At 43.1% G+C, this 26,434-nt stretch overlaps 1 protein-coding gene across 1 annotated transcript in view; it reads left to right on the forward strand.

Moving 5' to 3' along the window:
- The window catches only part of COPG1 (coat protein complex I subunit gamma 1), a 123,733-nt gene that overhangs the window by 46,379 nt on the left and 50,920 nt on the right, over window positions 1-26,434 (forward strand). Inside the window, exons 2-10 of the mRNA XM_085624373.1 lie at window positions 4,228-4,280; window positions 7,953-8,033; window positions 9,663-9,734; window positions 10,127-10,206; window positions 13,468-13,543; window positions 13,639-13,731; window positions 22,706-22,792; window positions 23,668-23,822; window positions 26,214-26,347. Of these exons, the coding sequence (XP_085480499.1) occupies window positions 4,228-4,280; window positions 7,953-8,033; window positions 9,663-9,734; window positions 10,127-10,206; window positions 13,468-13,543; window positions 13,639-13,731; window positions 22,706-22,792; window positions 23,668-23,822; window positions 26,214-26,347 (831 nt within the window). The remainder of the gene's footprint in view (window positions 1-4,227; window positions 4,281-7,952; window positions 8,034-9,662; window positions 9,735-10,126; window positions 10,207-13,467; window positions 13,544-13,638; window positions 13,732-22,705; window positions 22,793-23,667; window positions 23,823-26,213; window positions 26,348-26,434) is intronic.

The raw sequence follows: 26,434 nt of genomic DNA on the forward strand, positions 1-26,434 counted from the left end.
CGCCCTCTTCCTCCCTCCCTCTGACTGTCTCACGCCCTCTTCCTCCCTCCCTCTGACTGTCTCACGCCCTCTTCCTCCCTCCCTCTGACTGTCTCACGCCCTCTTCCTCCCTCCCTCTCACTGTCTCACGCCCTCTTCCTCCCTCCCTCTGACTGTCTCACGCCCTCTTCCTTCCTCCCTCTGACTGTCTCACGCCCTCTTCCTCCCTCCCTCTGACTGTCTCACTCTGTCTCCCTCCCTCTGACTGTCTCACTCTGTCTCCCTCCCTCTGACTGTCTCACTCTGTCTCCCTCACTGTCTCACTCAGTCAGAGGGCCGCACTTGTGGCGGCGGGGTCAGTGGGGGAGGGGAGCGGGGCTAGAGCCACAAAACAACTGTGACCATGAGGTTGAACACAGGTCCCTGCAGCGGACGCCTTCGTCCACTGAGCCACCAAACCCGGCATACACACATCTCTCTCTCCCTCCCTCGGTCTCCCTCCCTCCCTTGGTCTCTCTCCCTCACTCCCCTTGGTCTCTCTCCCTCCCTCCCCTTGGTCTCCCTCCCTCCCCTTGGTCTCCCACCCTCCCCTCGGTCTCCCTCCCTCCCCTCGGTCTCCCACCCTCCCCTCGGTCTCCCACCCTCCCCTCGGTCTCCCACCCTCCCCTCGGTCTCCCACCCTCCCCTCGGTCTCCCACCCTCCCCTCGGTCTCCCTCCCTCCCCTCGGTCTCCCTCCCTCCCCTCGGTCTCCCTCCCTCCCCTCGGTCTCCCTCCCTCCCCTCGGTCTCCCTCCCTCCCCTCAGTCTCCCTCCCTCCCCTCGGTCTTCCTCCCCTCGGTCTCCCTCCCTCCCCTCAGTCTCCCTCCCTCCCCTCGGTCTTCCTCCCCTCGGTCTCCCTCCCTCCCCTCGGTCTCCCTCCCTCCCCTCGGTCTCCCACCCTCCCCTCGGTCTCCCACCCTCCCCTCGGTCTCCCTCCCCTCGGTCTCCCTCCCCTCGGTCTCCCTCCCCTCGGTCTCCCTCCCCTCGGTCTCCCTCCCCTCGGTCTCCCTCCCCTCGGTCTCCCTCCCCTCGGTCTCCCTCCCCTCGGTCTTCCTCCCCTCGGTCTCCCTCCCTCCCCTCGGTCTCCCTCCCTCCCCTCGGTCTCCCACCCTCCCCTCGGTCTCCCACCCTCCCCTCGGTCTCCCTCCCCTCGGTCTCCCTCCCCTCGGTCTCCCTCCCCTCGGTCTCCCTCCCCTCGGTCTCCCTCCCCTCGGTCTCCCTCCCCTCGGTCTCCCTCCCTCCCCTCGGTCTCCCTCCCTCCCCTCGGTCTCCCTCCCTCCCCTCGGTCTCCCTCCCCTCCCCTCGGTCTCCCTCCCTCCCCTCGGTCTCCCTCCCTCCCCTCGGTCTCCCTCCCTCCCCTCGGTCTCCCTCCCTCCCCTCGGTCTCCCACCCTCCCCTCGGTCTCCCACCCTCCCCTCGGTCTCCCACCCTCCCCTCGGTCTCCCACCCTCCCCTCGGTCTCCCTCCCTCCCCTCGGTCTCCCTCCCTCCCCTCGGTCTCCCTCCCTCCCCTCGGTCTCCCTCCCTCCCCTCGGTCTCCCTCCCTCCCCTCGGTCTCCCTCCCTCCCCTCGGTCTCCCTCCCTCCCCTCGGTCTCCCTCCCTCCCCTCGGTCTCCCACCCTCCCCTCGGTCTCCCACCCTCCCCTCGGTCTCCCACCCTCCCCTCGGTCTCCCACCCTCCCCTCGGTCTCCCACCCTCCCCTCGGTCTCCCTCCCTCCCCTCGGTCTCCCTCCCTCCCCTCGGTCTCCCTCCCTCCCCTCGGTCTCCCTCCCTCCCCTCGGTCTCCCTCCCTCCCTCGGTCTCCCTCCCTCCCCTCGGTCTCCCACCCTCCCCTCGGTCTCCCACCCTCCCCTCGGTCTCCCACCCTCCCCTCGGTCTCCCTCCCTCCCCTCGGTCTCCCTCCCTCCCCTCGGTCTCCCTCCCTCCCCTCGGTCTCCCTCCCTCCCCTCGGTCTCCCACCCTCCCCTCGGTCTCCCACCCTCCCCTCGGTCTCCCACTCTCCCCTCGGTCTCCCACTCTCCCCTCGGTCTCCCACCCTCCCCTCGGTCTCCCTCCCTCCCCTCGGTCTCCCTCCCTCCCCTCGGTCTCCCTCCCTCCCCTCGGTCTCCCTCCCTCCCCTCGGTCTCCCTCCCTCCCCTCGGTCTCCCTCCCTCCCCTCGGTCTGTCTCCTTCCCCTCGGTCTGTCTCCCTCCCCTCGGTCTCCCTCCTTCCCCTCGGTCTCCCTCCCTCCCCTCGGTCTCCCTCCCTCCCCTCGGTCTCCCTCCCTCCCCTCGGTCTCCCTCCCTCCCCTCGGTCTCCCTCCCTCCCCTCGGTCTGTCTCCTTCCCCTCGGTCTCCCTCCTTCCCCTCGGTCTGTCTCCCTCCCCTCGGTCTCCCTCCTTCCCCTCGGTCTCCCTCCCTCCCCTCGGTCTCCCTCCCTCCCCTCGGTCTCCCTCCCTCCCCTCGGTCTCCCTCCCTCCCCTCGGTCTCCCTCCCTCCCCTCGGTCTCCCTCCCTCCCCTCGGTCTCCCTCCCTCCCCTCGGTCTTTCTCCCTCCCTCGGTCTCCCTCCCTCGGTCTCCCTCACTCACTCTGACTGTCTCACTCCATCTCCCTCTCACTCTGTCTCTATCTCCCTCTCACTCTGTCTCTATCTCCCTCTCACTCTGTCTCTATCTCCCTCTCACTCTGTCTCTATCTCCCTCTCACTCTGTCTCTATCTCCCTCTCACTCTGTCTCTATCTCCCTCTCACTCTGTCTCTATCTCCCTCTCACTCTGTCTCTATCTCCCTCTCACTCTGTCTCTATCTCCCTCTCACTCTGTCTCTATCTCCCACTCACTCTGTCTCTGTCTCCCTCTCACTCTGTCTCTATCTCCCTCTCACTCTGTCTCTATCTCCCTCTCACTCTGTCTCTATCTCCCTCTCACTCTGTCTCTATCTCCCTCTCACTCTGTCTCTATCTCCCTCTCACTCTGTCTCTATCTCCCTCTCACTCTGTCTCTATCTCCCTCTCACTCTGTCTCTATCTCCCTCTCACTCTGTCTCTATCTCCCTCTCACTCTGTCTCTATCTCCCTCTCACTCTGTCTCTGTCTCCCACTCACTCTGTCTCTGTCTCCCACTCACTCTGTCTCTGTCTCCCTCTCACTCTGTCTCTATCTCCCTCTCACTCTGTCTCTATCTCCCTCTCACTCTGTCTCTATCTCCCTCTCACTCTGTCTCTATCTCCCTCTCACTCTGTCTCTATCTCCCTCTCACTCCGTCTCTATCTCCCTCTCACTCCGTCTCTGTCTCCCTCTCTCTGTCTCCCTCTGTCTCCCTCTGTCTCCCTCTGTCTCCCTCTCCCTCTCCCTCTCCCTCTCCCTCTCCCTCTCCCTCTCCCTCTCCCTCTCCCTCTCCCTCTCCCTCTCCCTCCCCCTCCCTCTCCCTCTCCCTCTCCCTCTCCCTCTCCCTCTCCCTCTCCCTCTCCCTCTCCCTCTCCCTCTCCCTCTCCCTCTCCCTCTCCCTCCCCCTCCCTCCCTCTCCCTCTCCCTCCCTCTCCCTCCCTCTGTCATACCCGAGTACTTCACAGGTCTTTAAAAGAACATTTGCATGTTAATGAGGCTTTGTTGTATTTCACCTCTTCTTAGGCCCTGCAGCTCCACTCTGACTATCCCTGGACCCGCCCGGCCCCCACAGAGCAGAGTCAGAGTCGCGCTGGTGCAACTGGCAGTGTTTGGGAACACTCATTAATTATTTTTTTTTTAAACACAGTTACGATGTCTGAAAGGTCCGCGGGCCGCCAAGGAAGGCTTGCCGGGCCGCAGGCGGCCCGCGGGCCGTACTATGAGTGCCTGTGATGTAGAGGGACTGCAAAGATGCTGGAGATGGAACGAGGGGGGGTGTGCTATGAGACGCACAGCAATGATCATGTAGATACCAAAATAATTGTGTCCGCATGTCATGTGAAAGAAATACTGATGTCGCACTTTGCAAAATGTTTAATAAAAAGTTTATTTAAAAAAAAGGGCAATGCAAATGTTAATTGGATTTTCTCCAGCAAATCCCATATCTGGAAAGTGGAGACTTGGGCATTAATGAAGCTCATGCACCTCCCTTTGATTTCTTAGTAGACACTGCTTCTTTAAGTTGTCTTATTGTATTCAAGTTGTTCTTTTTATCAAGAGAAAGAAAGGTCTAATGCTTTTTTCTTATTGTTCTGTGTGCTGACTGCTTCTCTGTTCTCTTTCCAGGTGGAGGTTCCAATCCATTCCAGAACATGGAGAAGAGTGCAGTGCTACAGGAGGTAACATTATATGGCATGTTGGAACTGCCGCCTTCTTATTCTTTGAGTCACTTTGAGCTGTTCCTGACATACAGTCTCCTGATGCTTTTGTTGGTTCATCACTGTCCTTATCGTTCAGAAAGGGTTCTAAAATGCAGGACTGTAAATGGAGTATACACTGTAATGAAAATGGACCTACAGCTAAAAAAAAAAAAATGAGTTATTTTAAATCTTATCTTTCTCATTTGGGTTGTCCTTGACAGTCCTTTGAGGAATGAAGCATAGATTTCAAATGTTTTTCCAGGTTAGTGCTGTATGACTAATGTGGCCTATATGATATGCCTGCCACTATATAATTTGTTTGTCGCTGACCCACTACTTCTGACTCCATTAAGATCCTAATTCGAACTTTGTGAAAAAGTACTTGTTTAAACCTAAAATTAGTATATCCTAACATTGATCACCCAAAGATAGTGACATGTCAGTCACATGCCCTCAGAAGACAGGAAAGCTCATTTGTAAGCACCATCCTTACTAAAATCATTGATGACCAGATTGTGCAAAACTGAAAGTTCAGATTGAAAAAGCAAACTTTCTAGGTATCCTCTAGTCATACTTCATTGCTTAGTGTACAGTCCTCTGTAAATTACTTCAGACACCTCCTGGAAAAGTTTGAAGGAGCTGGCAGGTAGCTATAACTCGTTTTGCTCTGTATATGGCTTAGGCCAACAATAGCAAAGAGATGATCAGAGAAATCCTGCTCAGTTAGATGAATGTGCCTGTTGAGCTTGACCTGTTAGTCTTTTCCCTCATCAAGCAGATCTAGAAACGTCAATTGGTTCCCAGTTTTCTGCTGTTTGTGTCCATCCATTTCAACATGGCGATTGGTTAAAGTGGACAATGTTCACCTCGTGGTCAAACCTAGCACAAGTTACTCCTTCCTGTAGACCCCTTCAGGGCCTACCTTTGAACCACTAGTATCCTCTCTCGCACTCAGGTGCACCTCAACTGACTAGTTTGCTTGGGTATGGCTCCATATTCAAGGTCAGTAGTCCATAAACTATGAGTATCTTTCAAATGCAAAGTTTCTCTTAAACCCAAGTCTGCTGGTTATAGTCACATAATCATTACCCGAAGTAGACCAGGTATGTCACTCAAAACTGGAGATATCCAGTATGTTGCAACTCCTGAAACCGTTTCAAAAGGTAAAAACCAAAAACAAATGCAGCTATACTAATTCTTTTGACATCAAACCTAACCAGCATGATGAACTGCACTCAAGTGATGGCCACTACTCACCTTTTAAATTCTCTTTTTATCCTATCCTGAGCACTCTTGCAAAGATTCATGACTGATCACCCAGGGCCCCTCCCTGTAAAGCACCCGTTGCTGCTATATGGAAAGAGGAAATACGCACCTAATTCTGCAAACCATCCAGGTATCACTTTTGGCAGGCCTTCCCAACTTGTACACTGTCTTACCAATTGGTAATTCCCCATCAGCACATTACATCTTCCAGAATTGGGAAAGGTACAAGGATTACTTAAACAGGTGAAAATAACTTTGATGAAAACTAATAAAAAACCTGGTTATGATCTCTTATCGGTTGAAAAACACAAATGCCAGTTTTCTCCACTTGATCTGCCCTATTGACATAAAAAAAGAAACTGGCAGGCCCTGCTAACTATTTATTTTATTTAAGAGGTTTTATATAGCGCTGGCTTCACCCTTAGGTATCAGAGCGCTTTACATTGGGAAGACGATAGCACATGGGTTACAAAAAGAAACATAGAGTTATGATAGGCTTAAGCAACAAAGTAATTAACATATCTTGATTACGATACAAAGTGAAAGGATGAAGCTATTTGCTAAGCAACATAGAAATAAAAAATTACAAGTTATTAAACAGTAAAAGGAACTAGTCTCGTTCTTGTCAATGCAAAGTGAAAGGATGGAGCTATTTACTAGGCAGTATATGGATAACATAGTTGCAAATTAATAAGCAGTAAAAAGGAACTAGACTCATTTTGAATGAAACTGAAAGGTTAGACGAGAGTGGAGGGAGGGGTGGCTCAATTTAAGGAGAGTGGTGAACCGAGGGGGATGCAAGAGGTGTGGATGGGTAAGGTGGGGGGCTATTAGGTGTAGGTGGAGTGCAGGAGAGGTGGGAAGGTTGGAGATTCAAAAAGGAAGAGACTGAACAGCAAGTATGGGCATAAAATGATTATGGACCCCAATATTTGTTAAACAGGTGCAATTTAAGGTCTTTTTTTAAACTGACGTATGAAGGATTCAGTCGTAGGTCTTTGGGGAGGGTATTGCAGATGCTGGGGGTCTTACCAGAGAAGGAGCAAGATTGTGCGGCTTTCTTTTTTAGCAAAGGGGGGGGGACGAGGAGGAGAGAGTTAGTGCTTCTCATCGAATGGGCACTGCCCGCTTTTTTGAGTTTGTTTGAAAGGTAGAGCGGGGTTTTTTAGTGGAGGGCTTTGTGAGTAATGCAGATGAGAAGGGCATTACCATAGTCGATTTTCGAGAGGACCCACATTGTACAACTGATTTGAAATTTTCCGCTGGAATGAAGGGTTTGATTTTTTTGAGATGTAGTGAACTAGTGGTTCAAACACTCAAGCAAGTGATAGATGCTTTGTTGAAAAAAAATATTCAATAAGATTTGGTGCGTTACAGGTGCAGAAATATTCTGCACTGCTATATTAATGGCAGATGCTACGCCATACAAGTGCTAATAATAGGAACAGTTATAACTTTCTTCTAAATTACCCATGTCGAAGGGACAATGGTCAAACCTGCTTCCATTTGGGAGAAAATAATAACAATAATCAGTCCATTCAGTTATGTTGTAGTTACCAAGCCATTTGTCAATAAGCCAATTATGACACGGAGCCTCCTGTGCACCAATACTATGAGAGTCCTATAAGTGTTGTTTGCATTAACAAATTAAGCTCTTTGGGTCCTGCTTCATGATATCTTGATTAAAAGGGGCATCTACAATATGTGCACTTCGAACCTGGATTGAATAACATTTAAATCACTACATGATGTGAACATTCTAAATAAATGTCTTATTTAGCCATTTTCCTAGATTAGTGAGGTGATCACATTCATCCATTGGTTGATTGTAGGTGGATAAAGGGATCTGTGAGTGATGCTGTAGAGACGGTCTGTGCAGTCATAAGTCTTAAATAGTTTACCACCACCTTCTTGCTGGGTACATAGTGATAAATCTTTAGCTATAGGGGTGTTGTCACAAAGACATTTTAGAGTATGTAAAGTAGTTCTCTTTGAACTCTTATATTGCTTTGCCATCTAAAATGGAAATATTAAGAGAAATGCATGTACAATTTGTACAAATATTAAGGACTGCTCCCTTTTTGCACCATTACTATTAAGGTCTTGGCGCTCATTTTTCAGAAGTACATAAAAGTAGTGTTACTTCATAGATTCCTAAATGCTTTCGTGAATCAGTCACATAGTGTATGTTTGTGACTATGCGTCCCTTTTTATTCTCCTGTCTAATCGTTTGATTACTAATAGTAATTAGTTTGTCCCTGTCAAAGAAAATACTTGGGAATAGATGAATAGGCATGCATTAGTTTTAGAAACGGATAGTAATTGAAAATCCTTCAATATATAGCAAAATGCTGAAATGAGCATCTTCTGTGGTTCTGTTTCTAGGCCCGGTTGTTTAATGAGACTCCGGTCAACCCTCGGAAATGTGCCTACATTCTCACCCGGATTTTGTACTTAATAAACCAGGTAAGAAAAATACAAACTGTTACTGTCCACTGTTAATGTGGAAAGAAACCCGATTATCTCACAAATGTACATACTGTATTAACCTTATTTACTATTGTCCGGTATGCAATCTTTAACCTACTTACCAATTATGATGCAGATTTTAACAGATCGTCCATTTGGGAGCAGGATGCATAGGTCCTGTTTTTCTCCGTTAGGACATGGTATGGGCAGTGCAGCATGCATTAAATGTTTTATCACTGTACAGTACAACAGATTGTAGCTTTCGTAATTTAACATTCTCAGGCATAAAGTTACCTCAAATACAATATTTTATTTTACACAGTTTATGGTAGTATAAGCAATAAACACTTAAAAACATTTCCTGCTCTTATAATGACATTTTGAATGCCTTTAACAGTGCTTTCATTCAGTCGCAGTCTGAAATGATAATTTGTCTGAGACATGCGAAGAATTGAATGTTTTAAATTTGTTTACAGACATACTTAAATGTGAACTTGGCACCGTGTCATCATTGAGAGAGCCAAAAAATAACAGAAATCTCAATAAACAAGAAAAATGTAATTCCGTATTTCAAGAAATCCGCGAAGAACTGGGTTTAGCTAGAAATAAGTAAATGATGTGATGTCACATCTATGTGTGTTTAGCCCTTATACAAATAGTCTTATCTATCTCACTCATCTGGTCCTGTCTCCAGTATATTTACCCTTCTAATACAGTTCATGACTCCCCTCATTAAAATGCTAAATTGTTTGATTAAGACTCTGGCTGTTTTTTTATTTCTTGAGACGCAGATTACTCTAAAGGTGTACCTACTATTTTTAATTCTAACGAATACTATTTAGAATTAATAACATAGGTGAAGAATAGATATGCAATTCTGCAGGAAGGTTTTTTTATTGACAAATAAAATGAATCTGAAATTATTTTAGTAAATCATTTTGCACAATGTAAATCGGTGGCAAAACCATCACTCTAATTCACATACTCATTTTTTCAGAATGGAAAGCCCTAATTTAGTACATGATGCACAGAAAAGCATTATTTTATGTCTTGGGCATTGCTGTTTCCTTCCTGTGTTGCTAAATGGAGTATCAAATTCTAGAAAATGTTCATTTGGAAATGGGGTGGATAGCACCCGTTGGAAGACAGTGTTGATACTATGGAAAGTCTGCCAGTTCTTATATAATTAAAGATTGTCATTATATTTCCAGAATAATGTTCGGTGTCCACTGTGATGAGAATAGATGTAAATTATCCGACCACGATGAGCAGTAGTCCAGTAATTATGGAATGTTCTTCATTACCTTTCCATTCCCTTTTTTGGTCTTAATAAAGCAGTCCAAAGATATGCCTCATCATCTTTTATTCCAATGTTTTATAACTGAAGTCATTTTATAATTCAGGCAATTTGAAATGTCGCTAAAATACAATGTTTGTTGTGTGAATCATTGTACAATTGGAGATAAACCTAGATCGTATGATGTGTAATCATTTACTGTCAGAAATGCTCTTTCTTTAAATATTCTACCAACCAGGAAAATACTCTGATCTTCCTATGTGTATTTGTACAAGCAAAAATAGTGGCCATTGTTACCTTAAAATCATGTATCTCCTTGAATTTGACAGGGTGAACATCTGGGTGCCACAGAAGCAACAGAAGCCTTCTTTGCAATGACTAAACTCTTCCAGTCAAATGATGTAAGTACTGAAATGTTCTTGTTTCAAGTATTTTGCATGCCCAGTACGACCACTGCTTGCATCTAATCCAGTTCAGTATTTCTTTCATAAACCTGACGAGCTCATCATAAATGGACATTGGACACGTGAATAAAAGGCATATTGAAAGTCTATCTTAATGCCCTTGTCAGTATGGAGACCCATTTTAAGTGTGAAATGAATCATTCTCATGTGATTCAAAGGGCTGACAATTGTGGTATTTGATTTGGATACCAAAGTTGTATTTGTCTTAAAAACAATAATGAATAATCAAAATGCTACTCTTCAAAAACAAATGAAGGCAAAACAGTTGTCATTCATCATTCTGTACTATTCTTAATAATGTATTCTTTGATGTTCTTTGTCTTGTGCAGCCAACTCTCCGCAGAATGTGTTATCTGACTATAAAGGAGATGTCCACCCTTTCAGAGGATGTCATTATTGTCACCAGCAGGTTTGTTGAAAATATTTATATTGTGTAATTTGTCACTTCTTGGGGGTATTCCCTCCTTGGCCATAAGCAAATATTCAAAACCCGTATCTTTAATTAGGGAAGGACTTCTAGTTTAGGAGTAACTCTTCTTGTACTTGAAGTTAAGACTTTTTTTGGAAGCAACACTTTTTGTGATGCAATAGATGCCAACTCACTGTCTGGGCAAGAGAACTGTAGTTCAGAGGCATTAATAACCTTTCTAGCTGTTTCTATTAAATACTTGTTAAGGTCAACACTGCACAAGAGTCTTGTACATTTGCCTTTATATAATTGTTTTTCTTCAAGAGCATGTGTTAAAAACTAAATGTGCACTCTGGTCCATAGAAAAAGGTATCGATCTATCACTTATTGCTGTCAGTGGTCGCCACTTAATTATGCAACCCTCTGCTCTATACTTCTTTTATGAGTTATACATAATTTAAACTGTTTGCAGCAAGATATAGTCCTATATGGAAGACACGTGTGGATTGTGAACACAACACCAAAAAAATTGCTGCAACGCGAAGCATTCTCTGTGAGGTTGAGTTGTAGCATATTGATGATTTGGTTATTGCAGTTCTGGGACTGCTCAATTCTACAACTAGGAGACTCCATGATTGGGTGGCTGTCCCCTTAACCTTGATCCCGATCTTCTTGAAATTAATGAAAACCGTTAAGAAAAATGCTTAGTTAGAGGTATGAGTTAGGGCACTGTAGAGTTAGCAACTACTATGCCTTGAAGAATTTTCATATCTTCCACTGTCTGGTTTATGGAATTTGAGGTCACGTGCCTTTGTGTTTTGGGTGGCAGCCCTTTAGTTTGAAATGGTGGTCTTTGAGCTTGACACAGCAGTTGTGGAAACTGAGGCTTTTGGTGTTGCCCTTGAGACCTCAGTTTTATTTTACTTGTATTTGTAATAAGAGCCAAGGAATTTGAACAGTTCACTGAACTCTATAGCTGATGGAATTTCCAACCTCAAATTACCATCACTAATCCATTGGTTCTTGTTTTCGAAGTCTCGCTTGTGCGAGCTCTTGTCTAGTGCTCCATTTGTGGTGAGGACTCTTATATACGTCTATGAACTAAGCACTTTTGTACCATTTTAGAGACGTTCTATATTCTGAAATCTCTTCTCTAAGACTTTTCCATTCAACTCAAATGTCCTTATTTTTTTAATTTAAATATTGTATAATTACAGCATGCTTGTCTCGTACAAATGTTAAATATCTTGTTTGGACTAATCCATACCTTGAGCCGAAATTCTACACCATATCGAACAAATTCCTAACACAGTCATCTCCCAGAACGGATTTTACATGTGTTTGTTTAGCGTTGCCTTCTTCAAACGTAGACGCTTGATCGGACAATTTCCTTCTACTTTAAACTTGTTTGTGACATTCAAATACTACCTGCTATGTTGCTTTTCTTTTATTCAGGGCACTGACAATCTTCAGAATTGGTTCATGGAAACCATTTTGATGTTATGCTCTTGTCATTTATAGCAGATGTTTTGGGGTTCCTGTTAAGCATTTCTCAGAATATTATCTACCAGCAGATACACTTGAATTATGCAGCAATGGGTGACCAAATTGAGATAGAGTTGGCTAAATTTTGCATCAGGAAAAGGCGAGTTATGCGACACAATACAGCATATTGTGTGGCAGTATTTGTTTTATTTTAACAGACATTAATACAGCCTGGGAAAAGATCTTACCTCGTTAGTACTTGTTTCACGTCTGAATACAGCACTCGGCGTCTGAATGGGAGCAATTCACTTTTTGTAAATGGTCAGCCAGTGCACCACCCCACTCACTAGTAACTTTTGATATGTTTGAGCTACAAATATTTCGTTGACATCTGCAAATGAAACAGCAGAAGGTGAATTATGTGACAAGTGCAGTAAATCAACAATTATGCAGAAAACATTGCTGCTGCAGAATCCCATAATTGCAGTTGCCCATCCTAAAAGTTCTTGTTATATTTAGTCAGGAAACACTAATTGCCGAGCGTGTGCTGTTATCTTAAGTCTGAGCAAAACGGTTAAGACATGCTACAGCCATCATCTGTTGTATAAACAAGAAAAAAGAACAAAGATGCAAGTCATCGTTAAATAATTGTTGAACATTTTTCATAGCAGGAGTCTTGGATTAGACCACAGCAACGTAATGCCCTCCTACTATGTGTCGCTCCCCTTCAGTTGTCATAAGCTATGCCACTTGGTTCACAGCACATTATTTTAATGTTTGTTTCTGTTTTAAAAGTACACCTGGTATAACTTTATGGATATTTTTATTTCACAGATATACTTTTAATCTTTGATTTGATGTTACATAATGCCTGCTAACTCCATTTGTGAAATTGGTTTAGGCCATAATGCCTAAACAATGGCTATGAGGCATCCCCTCCTCCTTGAAATACCATTTTTAACAATATTCGAAAGTTCTGCTTCTTCAGAGGGTTATGCAGCTAGCAATCATTCATGGTCTGCGTAGGGAGGTCAAGAATTGTGAATAGTCGGCTCGCAAAACAGACTGGTGTGAGTGTTTACCTACGTCATTGGTCGTGTTTGCATTCACAAAGCTCGTGAAAGAAGACAGCGAGTAACATTCATGATTACAAAACTCGCAACAAAGAAACGGACATAATTTGCTATGGTGCACCAAAACTCTCCATAAGCAATTTCGTGGACTTTGTGGAGGAATTTGAGAGAAATTCTTGGCACTAATCTAGCGTGGCCAGTTCTGTGGAGAAGTAGATGCTACTTGCCCTCTTGTCATCGACACGACAAACAGCCCAGTTCATAAGCTGTGATTTGCTGCTCATGTGCTTACATTTTCAAAAAATCAGTTAATAACAGGTGGTTTTACCTGACAAATGGGCTTCATTATTTAAATCATTGTTGTGATATTTTCGTGATCAAGCAAGCTTGTTAGGTTCCTTGTATGTCTCAGGTCCCAGTTTCTCAAACCCGTTGGGCTGGGCATTGTTGGGGTCTTAAGAACGCTGTGCAGGACGAGCAATCAGGTTTGAGGCACAACCTTCTTACTAATGTTGAGAGTGCAAGGAGCGTGGTTAGTATCCGCCTTGGGCTAGTAAAGGGAAGTGGTGTCGAGTCAGTGAAACAGTTGAGATCCCCTCTCTAAGGTGAAAAGGCACAATATAAAAAGGTGTTATGTGTTTGGGTTAAATTTGAACTCAAATTGATCAAATTAAGTGGACGTTTCTCCTCTGGTTTTACACAGTTTGACCAAAGATATGACTGGAAAGGATGACAATTACAGAGGCCCTGCCGTGAGAGCACTCTGCAAAATAACTGATGTGAGTGACACTAGACATTTATTGGGTTGAGCTGCATTCAGTGTTCTGATCGATATCCCTGGAAGGCCCATTTCACTGTTATCTTTTTTTCACAGAGCACCATGCTTCAGGCAATCGAACGGTACATGAAGCAAGCAATCGTTGACAAAGTGCCTAGTGTGTCCAGCTCTGCCCTGGTTTCTTCTTTGGTATGATTGCACCTCTTATAATATTGCACATTTATAAACGAGGATGAAATCTGCACTGTGCAGGTTTTGAGAGCAAAACCTGTCATTCTCGGTTTATAACCTATGTTTGCATCATTGCACCATACACATGTATATTTGTACCTGCACAAGCTACATTAAAATGTTTGTTGTAATAAATAATTTTCAGTACATGCTTAAACTACATTATAAATGACTTTGTATTTACCAATGATACTACAAATATCAAGAGTGCTTTCTTTCAATGTCAACATGCTGTGTTATCAGTATTTATATGGAGCACTTTTGAAGGTTGGGTGTTCATTGTATGTGTTCCTTGGATGTTCCTCCACTGGTTGTGTTTGATTAGGGGACAGTGCTTTGTTCTTTTTGTTACCTAATCATGTTTCGCTGAAAAATAAAGTGTGTTCTTATTCAGTCAGATAGCTTATAAGTGCATTAGGTGTATAGTTCTGTATGCTGAAGGGATTTGTTTATTTTGTTCTCCTAGGGTGAGCGAGTATCCACTATGGTGTTGTGCACCTGAGGGAGTGGTAGATTGAAGTAGTCTATTCTGATTCTTTCTATTAAATATGTTGGTGTTTGATCTGGACACGCTGTTGAAGTTGTAGCACTTTTGCAACTATATGGCTGTGATGCTGTGTTGTGTGCATGCCGGTGTTAGCAGGTCTGACTTGTACTTTTTGAGGTAGTGCTAATTCTAGGTATATCTGAACAGGAATGAGTAATGCACATTTTAATTGTTGGCTGGTAAGCAGTGTTCTGTGTTCTATGATAGCCACCTACATGGCATATCCGAACTCTGATCTATGTGTGGTAAGATCTGTGTAGTGTGTACTATTGGATGATTGTTACCTAGGCCCTCTTGTGTGCATGTGAGATGTTATATCTAACATTTTAGAATACATGTTGGACTGTCTTGTCTGAGCAAAGCCAACAATTCAAGCTTTGTAATAGGCACATAGACCACAGTACACGCATAGCTATGAAAATAAAGCCACTAACCGTTCCAGATCTGCTCCTGAGAGAATTGCTCTACTAGGTCTATATATATATGTCGATCTTTATATAAGTGACACTGACATGGTATGTATGGTTAATGGAGATGTACTGTTAATCTTTCCTAACCATTCATTCATACTGATGTAATTATTCCCTAAGCCTACAGGCACTTGTGGTAGTTCTAGACAGAAAAGGATTTAATTACCTGATGAATGCGCCATTTGTGTATTTCTGGAACATGGAACCACTACTTTGTTCCACGTATTTTATTTTGGAAATGTTATATTTAATGAGCTTCCAACTCAACTGGTGTAAACCTTTCATATGTTAGAGGGTACAGCTGCCTGCTGGCATATTATCACCAGCACACCTTGCCCCGATGGAGCACCACCCTAGGATGTGGGGGCCACGCGGTCTGTTATCGAGAAGGCCGGCTTGATGGGACAGCAACAGATTTAGCATATCCACCGGCACACCGAGGCCCATCTGGGGGCTATGAATGTTACAGCAGCAACATTGCGCGCTCCATCTGGAGACAAAGGACACTTCAAGGCCCATAATGCTCTGCTAGGCGTGGCAGAGCGTCCCATCCAGTGCATGCATTGGAGCATTTAACTGATGAGGGCGGTGTCCTATGCGCCTTCAATTGCCAAAGCCTCTGAAGAGAAGTGGGGACACTTCGAAACGCGTCCGGCATCCATGGCAAATTGAACTGCTTAAAGTTATCGTTGTGCCGGCGGATTGTAAACCATAAAGGCTCTGCATGAGCATGTTGCCGTTCGAGTGCTCCTTATACGTTGGGTACTTTGGAGCTTGTTTAAATATATCCAGTTTAATTATTTACACAGACTTTACTTAACCCATCATTGGAAGTGCCAAGATGTTTAATATGGCATCAGCACATTGCCCCTATTGTATGCTCCAAGATGTAGGATTCTACTACACAGTTTAGAGTTACCCCACAGTAACACAATTCTCAAAGGAGATCACAGATTGAATGCTAAAAACACTTAACGGAAAGGGCTTGTTTTCAACAAGCAGGTTGCCTGTGCAGTATATTTCCTCGTTCATGTGTGGATAAAGTAGGGAATATGATCTTCGACCTATCATTATTGTTAGCAAAGTTGGTCATACCCATGGCATGCAAATCTCACCTGGCTCCAAGTATAACCAAATGGCACACCCTATTGCTAAAATGAGCCAGGTGTGAAAGTTCTGTATTACGTGGAGAATATAAGAAAAGCTTAAGCGAATAATTGATGGCTGATCTGCGGGATAAAATATTGGCAGCAGTTTAAATACATTTGTCTGTCACGCTACAGAATTCGGAACCACATGACAGCTACAAATATAATAGTTGTCCGAACCACAGTATGCACAAATATCTTTGTAAAAAAGTAAAACAAAATGTTAATGTGCTACAATTTTGACCCACAGGAGTTGATGTAAAACACAAATGTTATAAGATGTTTGTGAAAATAGCTCCAGCTCTCATTAAACCATACTCATTGTTATATGTTGTAGTATTCCTCTTTTAAAAAAACAAGCACAGGTTTGTGTCACTGTAATCCTGCATACGTTGGAACACTGGTATGTTTTTTCAAAAGCTGCTCTAAAAATATTCATAAAGACAGCATGAGTGTACAGTGCTTAGTTGCCGATATTAGAATGTTACACTTGTGAACCACAATAATGTAACTCCCAAATACAAAAATCAGAAAAGAAGAGGGCCCAGCTGCTAAGATTATGGTCTGTGTTTGTGGTTTTGTGAATGTATCTAATCTCCACTGCCTGTACTGCTTACCCTGAAGTGTTTGCACATTTGCACCTCTTTTGTTATAGTACCTAAAAATATTGATGTAATTATGTCATGGTAGTCTGCAGAGTTGCTGTGTGTGAATAGGCTAGTCCTTCCCATCATATGAAAATTATCATTGCTTCTCAAGTAATACTTTAGATTTATGATGTATTCACTATTTGAACTGATGATTTTCCCAATTCTCCCCAAACAGTCATACTTTTCACTTACATTGACTCTCCTTCCTTGCGACCCCGTGTCCTACATGTTATAATGCACATTGTGTAGTTTGACCTTGTCAGTGCTCTCCGTACAGCTTCCTATTTAGAGTGAAAAATAATTGTGGTAAAAATGTAATGAAGATGAGCTACTATCTTAAACGTCTATGTTAAATAAAAACAGATTAAACCCATGCTAGGGTTACATAGACAAAGCTTTCCAACTCTACAAATATGGTAGTTGTGCTGTGTGCTGCAGTCCCAGGTGATTTTGAACCTTGACAAATCATTGTCATTGCTTGCTTAACAGTGGCGAACATGTCTTGTCTGAAAGATGTAGGGATGGGGGATTTATATTGCCCAACTCCCAAACCAAGTGGATTTCTAGAGGGGACAAGAAGATCTAATGTCTAGTTTGTCCCACGGACATCTAGACATTAAATCATGCTGCAAAGGGATGAACTAAGGCACTTTGGTTCTTGCAGCCAATCGGGATGGCTTTAACAAATCTCATAACCATTAGACATCTGCAATGGCCTGTGATTGGGGGACTAGGTCCGTGTTGACTGGGGAAAACATGATCCAGCCTCCAAGTCCAAGAATTTTAATTGTCATTGGTGAATAAAGCCTTTGGGGGGTGGTCTCTCTGTGCTGCTATTGGCCATAGGTTTCATCGTGGTTAAGGAACAACAATTTATTTCTGCGTTTCCTCACAAACGTATAGGAAACTCAAAGTTCCGAAGTTGCTGCAGCAGTGAAAGGTAAAACACCGCTCCGTAGAGTGTGTGGTAGAAGGTCGGGGGTGGGTGAAGGGGTCCTTGTCTGTACTTCAGGTTCTTGCTTGAAGCTTTTATTCTTCCTATCGTGCCTGCTTATTGGCCACTTCCCGCCCTGGCTCTGTGTTCCTAACATTCTAATGCCGCCTGTCTTTTAGGCCTTACCTGGTAACTGTTTGTTCCCCGTATGTTTTCATCCATGCACCTCGCACCTCTTGTCTCACCCAAATAAACTAAAGATTCTTCACGTCCGCTTGTTATGGAAAACCATTTGCTTTAAGGGCAAGACCTGTTTGGGGGTCTGTATACTCCTTGAGCTCCGCAGTCCCCCTCCACGACCGCCAGCTGTCTGAGAGCTCCCATTGATGGGGCTTACTCTGTTTTAGTTAGAGTGAAGGTTGCAAATCAAACTACACCCCTATTGAAGATGCATAAGCTTGCCGATTCAGGCTTCATGCCTACAAGCAGTATGACATTACTTTGGGTCAGATGCCCATCGTATTTGTGACAGCCTACGTGCACCCACAGTTGACCTGAATAATGCAGAGATCCATCGTATGCCGTCAGCCTCCCTCACCTACATCGGCTCCTATCCCTGATATGTAGAGCATTATGGAGCATTCTAAGTGTGCACCAAGTGCTGTCAAATGTAATAGGCCCAACAAATATAAATAAACTGGAACATGCCTCCTTCTCTGTCATGTCTGGCCAGAAATAAACAGTGGAAATACCTCGGTGTGCCCATTGTCTCCCCCATCCCGCCTCAGCTTCTTTGATCAGCTTGCACTACAGCAAGAACTCTAAAACAGAAAGTGATATTAAGAAAATCAAAATAATTTTTGTTCGGCATGCAATGAAATGTGTTTATTAAAAAAACAGCAGGATCTAAAATAGTCCACCTGATTACTGTTCACGTTGTCTCTAGCCACAGCTGTAAAAAGGCTGTCAAAGTGGATACCCTTGATAATTGACAGTAAACAGTCTGATAAAAGTGAGTTGCTTGGATTATCTACTCGATTTTTAGAAATAAGAGGCTGATTTTGAATGAGCCATAGTCAACCTTTAATCTCCATCCTTGTACACAGGACAAGACTTTCCAAATGTGTGGTTTGCAGAGTAGGCCGCAGTTGAGCTGAGCACATACAGCAAACATTTCATTCATTTCTAAAATGAATTTAGGCTGGAAGATACTTCAGCATTATATAGAGAAGACCAAGGCATTCCTCCAACAACACAGAAGAGCCTCATAAGTGCACCACAACAAGAACATTTAAAAGCAAAAAGCTGCAATAAACTGGTGATGAAATACCTCTCTCAACCTGTGAGACTTGAGCAGTATATAGTCACTTGGGGTTGGTGGTGGGTCTTCCCACTAAAGGGAATGTAGAACAATAAATATTTTTAGGTTGAGATTTTCAGGTTGCGCTACCCTGAAGTTTAGTAAGCTTTTGTTGTAAATGATGTGGGCAACAGTCAGAAAGTTGGGGATGCTGAGTAAAGTACCATGTGCTTGAGAGTTTTACCACCCCGTCCACTTCTCATCACCTCTCCTCATGTTCCAGCCACTAACTCGGCCAGTAGCCTCGATCATTGGGGCCACTGAGTTTGATAGGGTGTAGCTCTGCTGAGATGTGACGTCTGCTGCTGTTTGTCTGCAGTGTTTGTTTGCAGTGTTTGTTTGCAGGTTCCAGAGAGCTTGGGTGTGTGAGTGTGTACCCTGAGGAGTGATGTACGTATGTCTCTTTCACTGCAGGGTGTGATTGTGCACAAAGGGGTGGGTGTACATATGTCCTTGGGGTGTGTATCTGTGTTTAGTTGTTGAATGGTGTGTGTGGACAGCAGGTAAGAATGTTTGCATGATGGATGTGTGTCATTTCAGGAGGTTGTCTCTGCAGGATCGTGTGTGCGCATAGTTGGCATATTTCACTTTGAAGGGTGTGTGAATCTGCAGGAGCTGTGTGTCTTTAGGGTCTGAGTTGCTGCAGAGGTTGAGCATCATATCTATCTATCTATCTATCTATCTATCTATCTCTATATTCACTGAAAAAACCATAGGTTTCACACATGTTATAGTTAGCGGAAATTTTACTGATAAAAAACCAATGAAATTCCCCCGTTATAGTTAGTGCAGGCAACTATAACTCACGCGACCGCAATCCTCTGCTGATGCTAATACTGTATTTAGACACTTATTTGCCCATGTCTTCTTCCATACATTTTTAGTTATACATATATTACAAATATTTTTTTTTCATAAAGACACATATGTCATCAGCAGAAGATTGCGGTCGCGTGAGTTATAGTTGCCTGCACTAACTATAACGGGGGAATTTCATTGGTTTTTTATCAGTAAAATTTCCGCTAACTATAACATGTGTGAAACCTATGGTTTTTTCAGTGAATTTGCAAGGTTTTTTAAATGCTAATTCCTAACTATAACGTGTGTGAAACCTATGGTTTTTTCAGTGAATTTGTACGTTTTTTTAAATGCTAAGTTACTTTACGCCATTCGTGGCGTGCGCGCCCACTTAACGCAGTTCGTTCCGTGCGCGCACGGTGCGCTTCGCGCGCCCACTTTACGCAGTTAGTGCCGTGCACGCACGGTGGGCACGCGGTGCGCTACGCGCACCGCGTGCCCACGTTACGCTAGATGGGCCATGTACGCACGATGCGCTTCGCGCACATGGAGGACATATGATGCACTTCGTTTTGAAAGGTAATATTGTAATTTTTCGTATATTTTATAAGCCATGCACAAATGGTGCCCTTCGGGCACCATTTGCACACGGGGTGGAGAGAGTGTGGATAATTTTTTTTTTTATTATTTTTTTTTAAATATTTTTGTTTATCTCATCTGTAAGAGGCCATGCACAATTGGTGCCCTTCGGGCACCAATTGCACACGGGGTGGAGAGAGTGTGGATAATTTTTTTTTTTTTTTAATTTTTTACCGTACGCGTACGGTAAGCTTAATCGGCGAAATTACCGAAAAAAAAAAAAATTACGTTTTTGGCCTTGGGGGAACTTTGGGGACTCCCTCATCATGGCTATGTGTGTGGGAGCTGTCTAAACAGCCCCTTTACATGTTTTTGGGCTTTATATTTTAAAAATCACTCTCAGTGCGAGAGAGAAAATGGCGGCCGCCGCTTCCTGGTTTCGGCCGATTCGAATGTTTACTTAGATCTAAGAGCCAATCAGAATCGCGCTCGCGCACGCCACCGTACGCGTACGGTAAGCGTACCGTAAGCGCACCGTAAGCTGGCTCAGATATATATATTGATTTAAAGGCTATTTTCTCAGAATCTACTGAACAGATTTACACCAAACCTACAAAAGGCACTTCCTTGACCTGAGGACTACCTCTCTGCCAAATTTCTAGTAATTCTGTTCAGCCGTTCGGGCTGTAGCCCTGTCTAAAGGTCCTATGGAAAAATGCATGGGAAAAACGCGTTTTGGGACCCCCCTTTTATCTCAGCCCCCGCTTGACGAATCCCCCCGAGACTTTCAGGGTAGGAGCGGAGCGGAGCGCCCCACCTATTTTGAAAAATTCGCGAGGATTCGTCGACCGGCGCCAAAGTTATTCAAAATAGAATGTTGCGGATTTCCTATGGAAACGTGGTCCTAACTATAACTACCTACTGGTGACCGCCAGTAGGTAATCTATCTATATCTATCTATATCTATATCTCTATCTATCTCTATCTATCTCTATCTATCTCTATCTATCTCTATCTATCTCTATCTATCTCTATCTATCTCTATCTATCTCTATCTATCTCTATCTCTATCTCTATCTCTATCTCTATCTCTCTCTATCTATCTATCTCTATATCTATCTATATATCTATATATCTATCTATATCTATATCTATCTATATCTATCTATATCTATCTATATCTATCTATATCTATATCTATCTATCTATATCTACCTCCAGAGCACTTTCTGGCCTCTGCACTCTATGGCCTCTGCACGCTATAGAGATCTTTAGGATCTGAATCTCAAACAGCTTCTCCCGGAAGATTCTGCTCCCCACTTTGCCAGCACCCATCCACCCATTGTTTGAGGCAAAATAGGAGTGAAAGAGGAAAGGAGAGAAAAGATAACAAGGTGACAGACTATTAGAAGTTAAACCGAATTTCATAAAAACAAGAGGAAACTTAATGAAAATTAAAAATATACTATGAAAGGAAAATGAGAAACCACAGGCCAGAGAAGAGGGACAGAAAAAGGGAAAAAGATGATCATTAAAAAGTAGTAAAGAAGATAATCTGTAGGTTGTTGGATAAAATCTGAGTCAAATGCCAACTTGGAACGTACCCGTCACAGACTGCTAGCTGTTATCTGCAGTTTATTGATACCAACCCTTAAGAGACAGTTCAGTGGCTTTATAAAGGGCTGCACGGATTCACGTTTAGTATGCAAGTGATGGGTCGTTATGCCAGAACTATACACAGATCATTGTGTATTCCTTAAGATCACATATTATAATACCATAGTGATCGGTCAGTAGGTTAATGCACCTAGTGAACAATTGCTTGTAATTGTTTGATCACTGATTGCAATCAGTGTGTTGTTAAGTGGGCTGATGCACCTACTGCATGGATCTTTATGTACACTTTGTACCACAGGTTCCAATTTTAGGGAAGTACCTCTATATCACTTGTGCACTAACAATATGATCTCTATACCAGCGAAGTTCTGGAGTTAAAACTTAAGAAAAAATACAGATTGAAACGTTTAATTTCAAAATGTACAAATATTACACCCAAGAGCACTTTCCCATACTGCAACACATATTTCCAGTTGCAAAGTATTAATTTTGTCAAGCAATTTCAATAAAATGAAAAATAGTTATGTGTTCAGACTAGCTAAATATTATAGGTAGTATTTTGGATATGTGGATTTCGTTAGAGGACAAGTAGATTTCAGTAAAAAAAAGTCCCCTTGGAAAAGTACATTTATTTAAAAATTCCACACCCCTGAAGATGTGTTGAATCCTAAAACTCCTGAGTGTATTGAGATCTCCTCAAACATGTTGTTAGCTGGGCAGTTTCTCATTGTATTGGTTCTGCTGAGCTTTCTCCTCTTACTCTGCAGTATTTTACCTGTGAAGTCTGAACCGGTGCCGCAATGGTAACGCCTTGTTTTGTGTCCTGCAGCATCTACTGAAAACTAGCTTTGATGTGGTTAAGCGTTGGGTGAACGAGGCCCAGGAAGCAGGGTCAAGTGAAAACATGATGGTCCAGGTGAGGAGGTCTCTCAAAAAGAATGCTTTGCATATACTGTTGGAATACTGTTGCATTTCTGTGTGTTTGTAGTCAATGTTCTTTGTTTAATGATGTGGCGCATCAACAGCCATGTAGCTATATTTAACATTCACTATTGTAACTGGGTTTGAAATTGGAATCAAATTTATGCAAACCATCCTAAAGTGTTAGGCGTACATTTTAATTAAAACATCGGAGATATTATACCAGGCGTAGCTGTTCTTTATGACTACAGACTAGTATTCAGTAAGTACAGAAAGTATTGCTTGCTTTTCATTGTTTTTGATGATAACTATGCATGCAAGATATTTTTGGTTATTAAGCACAAAATTGAACTTGACTCTTCAGAAGAAAATATTTCAAGTATCCATGTAATTGAACCGAGTCACATAAAACTCGTATTTAGGATCTAAGTGGGGATGATAATTAACTGTGGCATCCTTTCATGATTTCTCACCTCACAAGAAACAAAAGGCAAAAGTCCTAGATGTGTCTACATAAGAACTATGTGATCATCATCTGTCTCTGTAACATAGATGTATTCTAAATATTACACCAGTGTCCACTGTAAAAAGATAGCCTGACCTATGAGATTTGTTAGCACCTGAATGTCTGTTTTTTATACCTGTCAGACAAACTCAGTTCAACAATCCTTTGCATTAAAGCTATAAAGCAAGGTCCAAACATGGTTTATAGTTGACAAATTTATTTATTGCCTTTTGCTATCTTTCCAAGTTTGCTCATAACATCGAGGTGTCGAATGTGTGCTATGTCATTAGTGGTCATTTGGTTATCATTTACTGGTGCTTAACATGTTTTTGATTTTTGTTGTTTTCTTTCTTTATTAATTGAAGTATCATGCCCTTGGCTTGCTGTACCATGTGCGTAAGAATGACCGTCTGGCTGTTAACAAGATGATCAGCAAATTTACGCGTCATGGACTAAAGTCTCCATTTGCCTATTGTTTGATGATCCGGGTTGCCAGCAAGCAGCTGGAAGAAGATGGAAGGTAGGTCTTCTCTATCGCACCTGCGTAAAACATTTATTTACTTATTGTGGACTTTTATATAGCATACACGTGTCGTTTACTAGCCACTTTTAAGCACTGAAATTGTTATCCAAAGCATTGTGCAATAAATCTAGCTTAAGTTGTTCGTTCTAAAGGATATTCCTTCACACAGATTCCTCATCTTCAGTTATCAACCACCAATGGACTGGATCTAGAATTTATTCTGAAATTGACCACTTTACTGTTAGGTGGCACTGCAGCAGCACTGTCCACAGATGCAAAAGATCTTAGCCCTATAGCTGATGTGCACCTTATGCACCTTAAATATAAAAAAAAAAAACAGTTTCTTCCTCCTCTCATCGGACAGCCAGGAAAAGAGCATTATTTTAGGAAAGTGATTGCTAATTGGATTGCTCCTCAAAACAACTTCTAAACTAATTGAAACTTTCATAAAGGTTCTAATATCCATTTTACTTACTGTTTCATCAGCGTCCATATCTCCACTAAAATCCATGTAGGGCCAGTGTTTTGGCTCCAGGTTTTAGCCCATCTGTGATGAAGGTGTTATACTTGACTCTGGTACCAGTGATGACCGAATTCCAAATATAGCTGCCAAAAAATGGCTCCAGTGACTGGCACCGCTGCAAATCGGACAGTTCTCACCCAACGGAGGATGCTTGGGTGCCTGTGACTCCAGTTTCCACTTGGCGGATGAAGCATTAACCATTTTCCCTTCCTCTTTTCATATTATGAAGTCTGCATGAAGCAGGTTAGAATGTCTGAGGAATTTAAATGCGTGGGACAGAGGTTCCATATCTGGCTCCTCTCTTCTTTATACTACATATCAGACATATGCTTTACCCGCTCTTTTCTTTCACCCACTGGGCTGAAGACAATAACGTGGCACACCAACACCACACACACTTTAAATTATTTAACTGTGCCCATACAGCAACATTACCATTCACCTCTTGTTCTACCCAACCAAATAATGCAATGGTGAGGACTAAAAAGACCCCCTTGCCCCAGCCCTTCCCCCTTAAACGCCCTCCTGAAGAGAAATGATATGGTGAGAACACAGCATCAGCAAAGACCGCCCTTGCAGTTGAAAGGATTACATTTTTCTTTGAATGACAACAGCCGTTAGTTTACTACTGGAAACAGCTTAGATTAGATGTTTGCCTCTCCGCAGTCCTTTTCTAAGACACTTACATCATCCTGCCATTAAAAATAACTATGGACTTGATATCAAGTCCTGAATGAGAATATGGCTGGTTTTGTGTAGGGGGATGTTGTTGAAAAAGGTGACTTTTAGATAGGATCGAATGTTATTGGCTTACTTAGAGATCCTAATGCCCTTCGCACTCTAAGAAACTCTTTTGCAGAGATTGATGATGTGGCGAGGATAGATTTAGATCTACATGAGAAATTTTGGGCAGCTAGGAAAGGGTTAGTGGGAGTCCTCTGCGGGGCTTGGAGACCTCAGAAAAGTTGTAATCATGGGTAATGTATGTGGTCTGTGTGGATGTCATTTATGCAGGCTTCTATGTGTAGAAAAGTATGATTACATTGTATACTGGTACGTGCTATGCCTGTACACCAAAGTATGTGTCCTCACACATGAAAGAAGTGCTGTAGCTGGTTACAAAGCATGTTCCTACTACAAGTCTGTGGCATACTTGAGCGAAACCTAATGTTAGGTTATGGAAATTTTAGATAATTGCACTGATTGAGTGAGATTGCCCTGCTTGAACAATCTTATTTATATAATTTATGAAAGATATTTCTTTTGTGCAGTCCCAGTTCGCAAGGCCTCAAAACAAGGTCTTCACAAAAACTGCACATGTATGAGAGCAGACTGAGGATGGTGATGAAGGGAATAAGGCAAATCATGACATTTAAAGTACCATCTTTTTAGATGTGTCTCTGCCTTCCTATAAAGATAACAAACTAGCGTATAGACTGGGTTTATCCACAAGGTGGTTCCAGAGTCTTGGTGCCTGGCAAGAGAAGGACTGGCTCTTTGTCTTAGATTGGCCTCAGAACAATCTGATCTAAATTAAATCTATCTCATTACTATGTTTATTTAAACCGGTATAGGGGACACAGCATATCTAGTGGGACTATAAGAATTATAGGTTGCACTGGTGTATCATTAAATCTTCCAATCATTATCCAATGTATTTGTTGTGTCTGATAGGGAAGGCATTAGTTCTAAGATATATTGTTGACTTTTCAGCTCAAATATAATTAAAAAATGCTTTAGTGTGCATAGAATAAGTATAAGCATTTTAGGCTGCTCAGAACAAGCTGTGTGTTGTCTTTGGCCAAGTCTGAATGGCTCATCGTAAATAAAATGTTTCCTTGTTTTCCATCCACGTTGTCTTCTAGTCGTGATAGTCCTCTGTTCGACTTCATTGAGAGCTGTTTACGGAGCAAACATGAGATGGTGGTGTATGAGGCAGCTTCAGCCATCGTCAACCAGCCCAACTGTACAGCTAAAGAACTCGCCCCTGCTGTATCTGGTAAGATCATCACAGAACTGTAGCAAAGCCAGACTGTGACTTTTACACTTGATCGGGCAATCATCTCTCGGAGTATGTTTATGTTTT

The sequence above is a fragment of the Triturus cristatus genome, chromosome 9, assembly GCF_964204655.1.
Source record: "Triturus cristatus chromosome 9, aTriCri1.1, whole genome shotgun sequence".
In the NCBI taxonomy this organism is placed as follows: domain Eukaryota; kingdom Metazoa; phylum Chordata; class Amphibia; order Caudata; family Salamandridae; genus Triturus; species Triturus cristatus.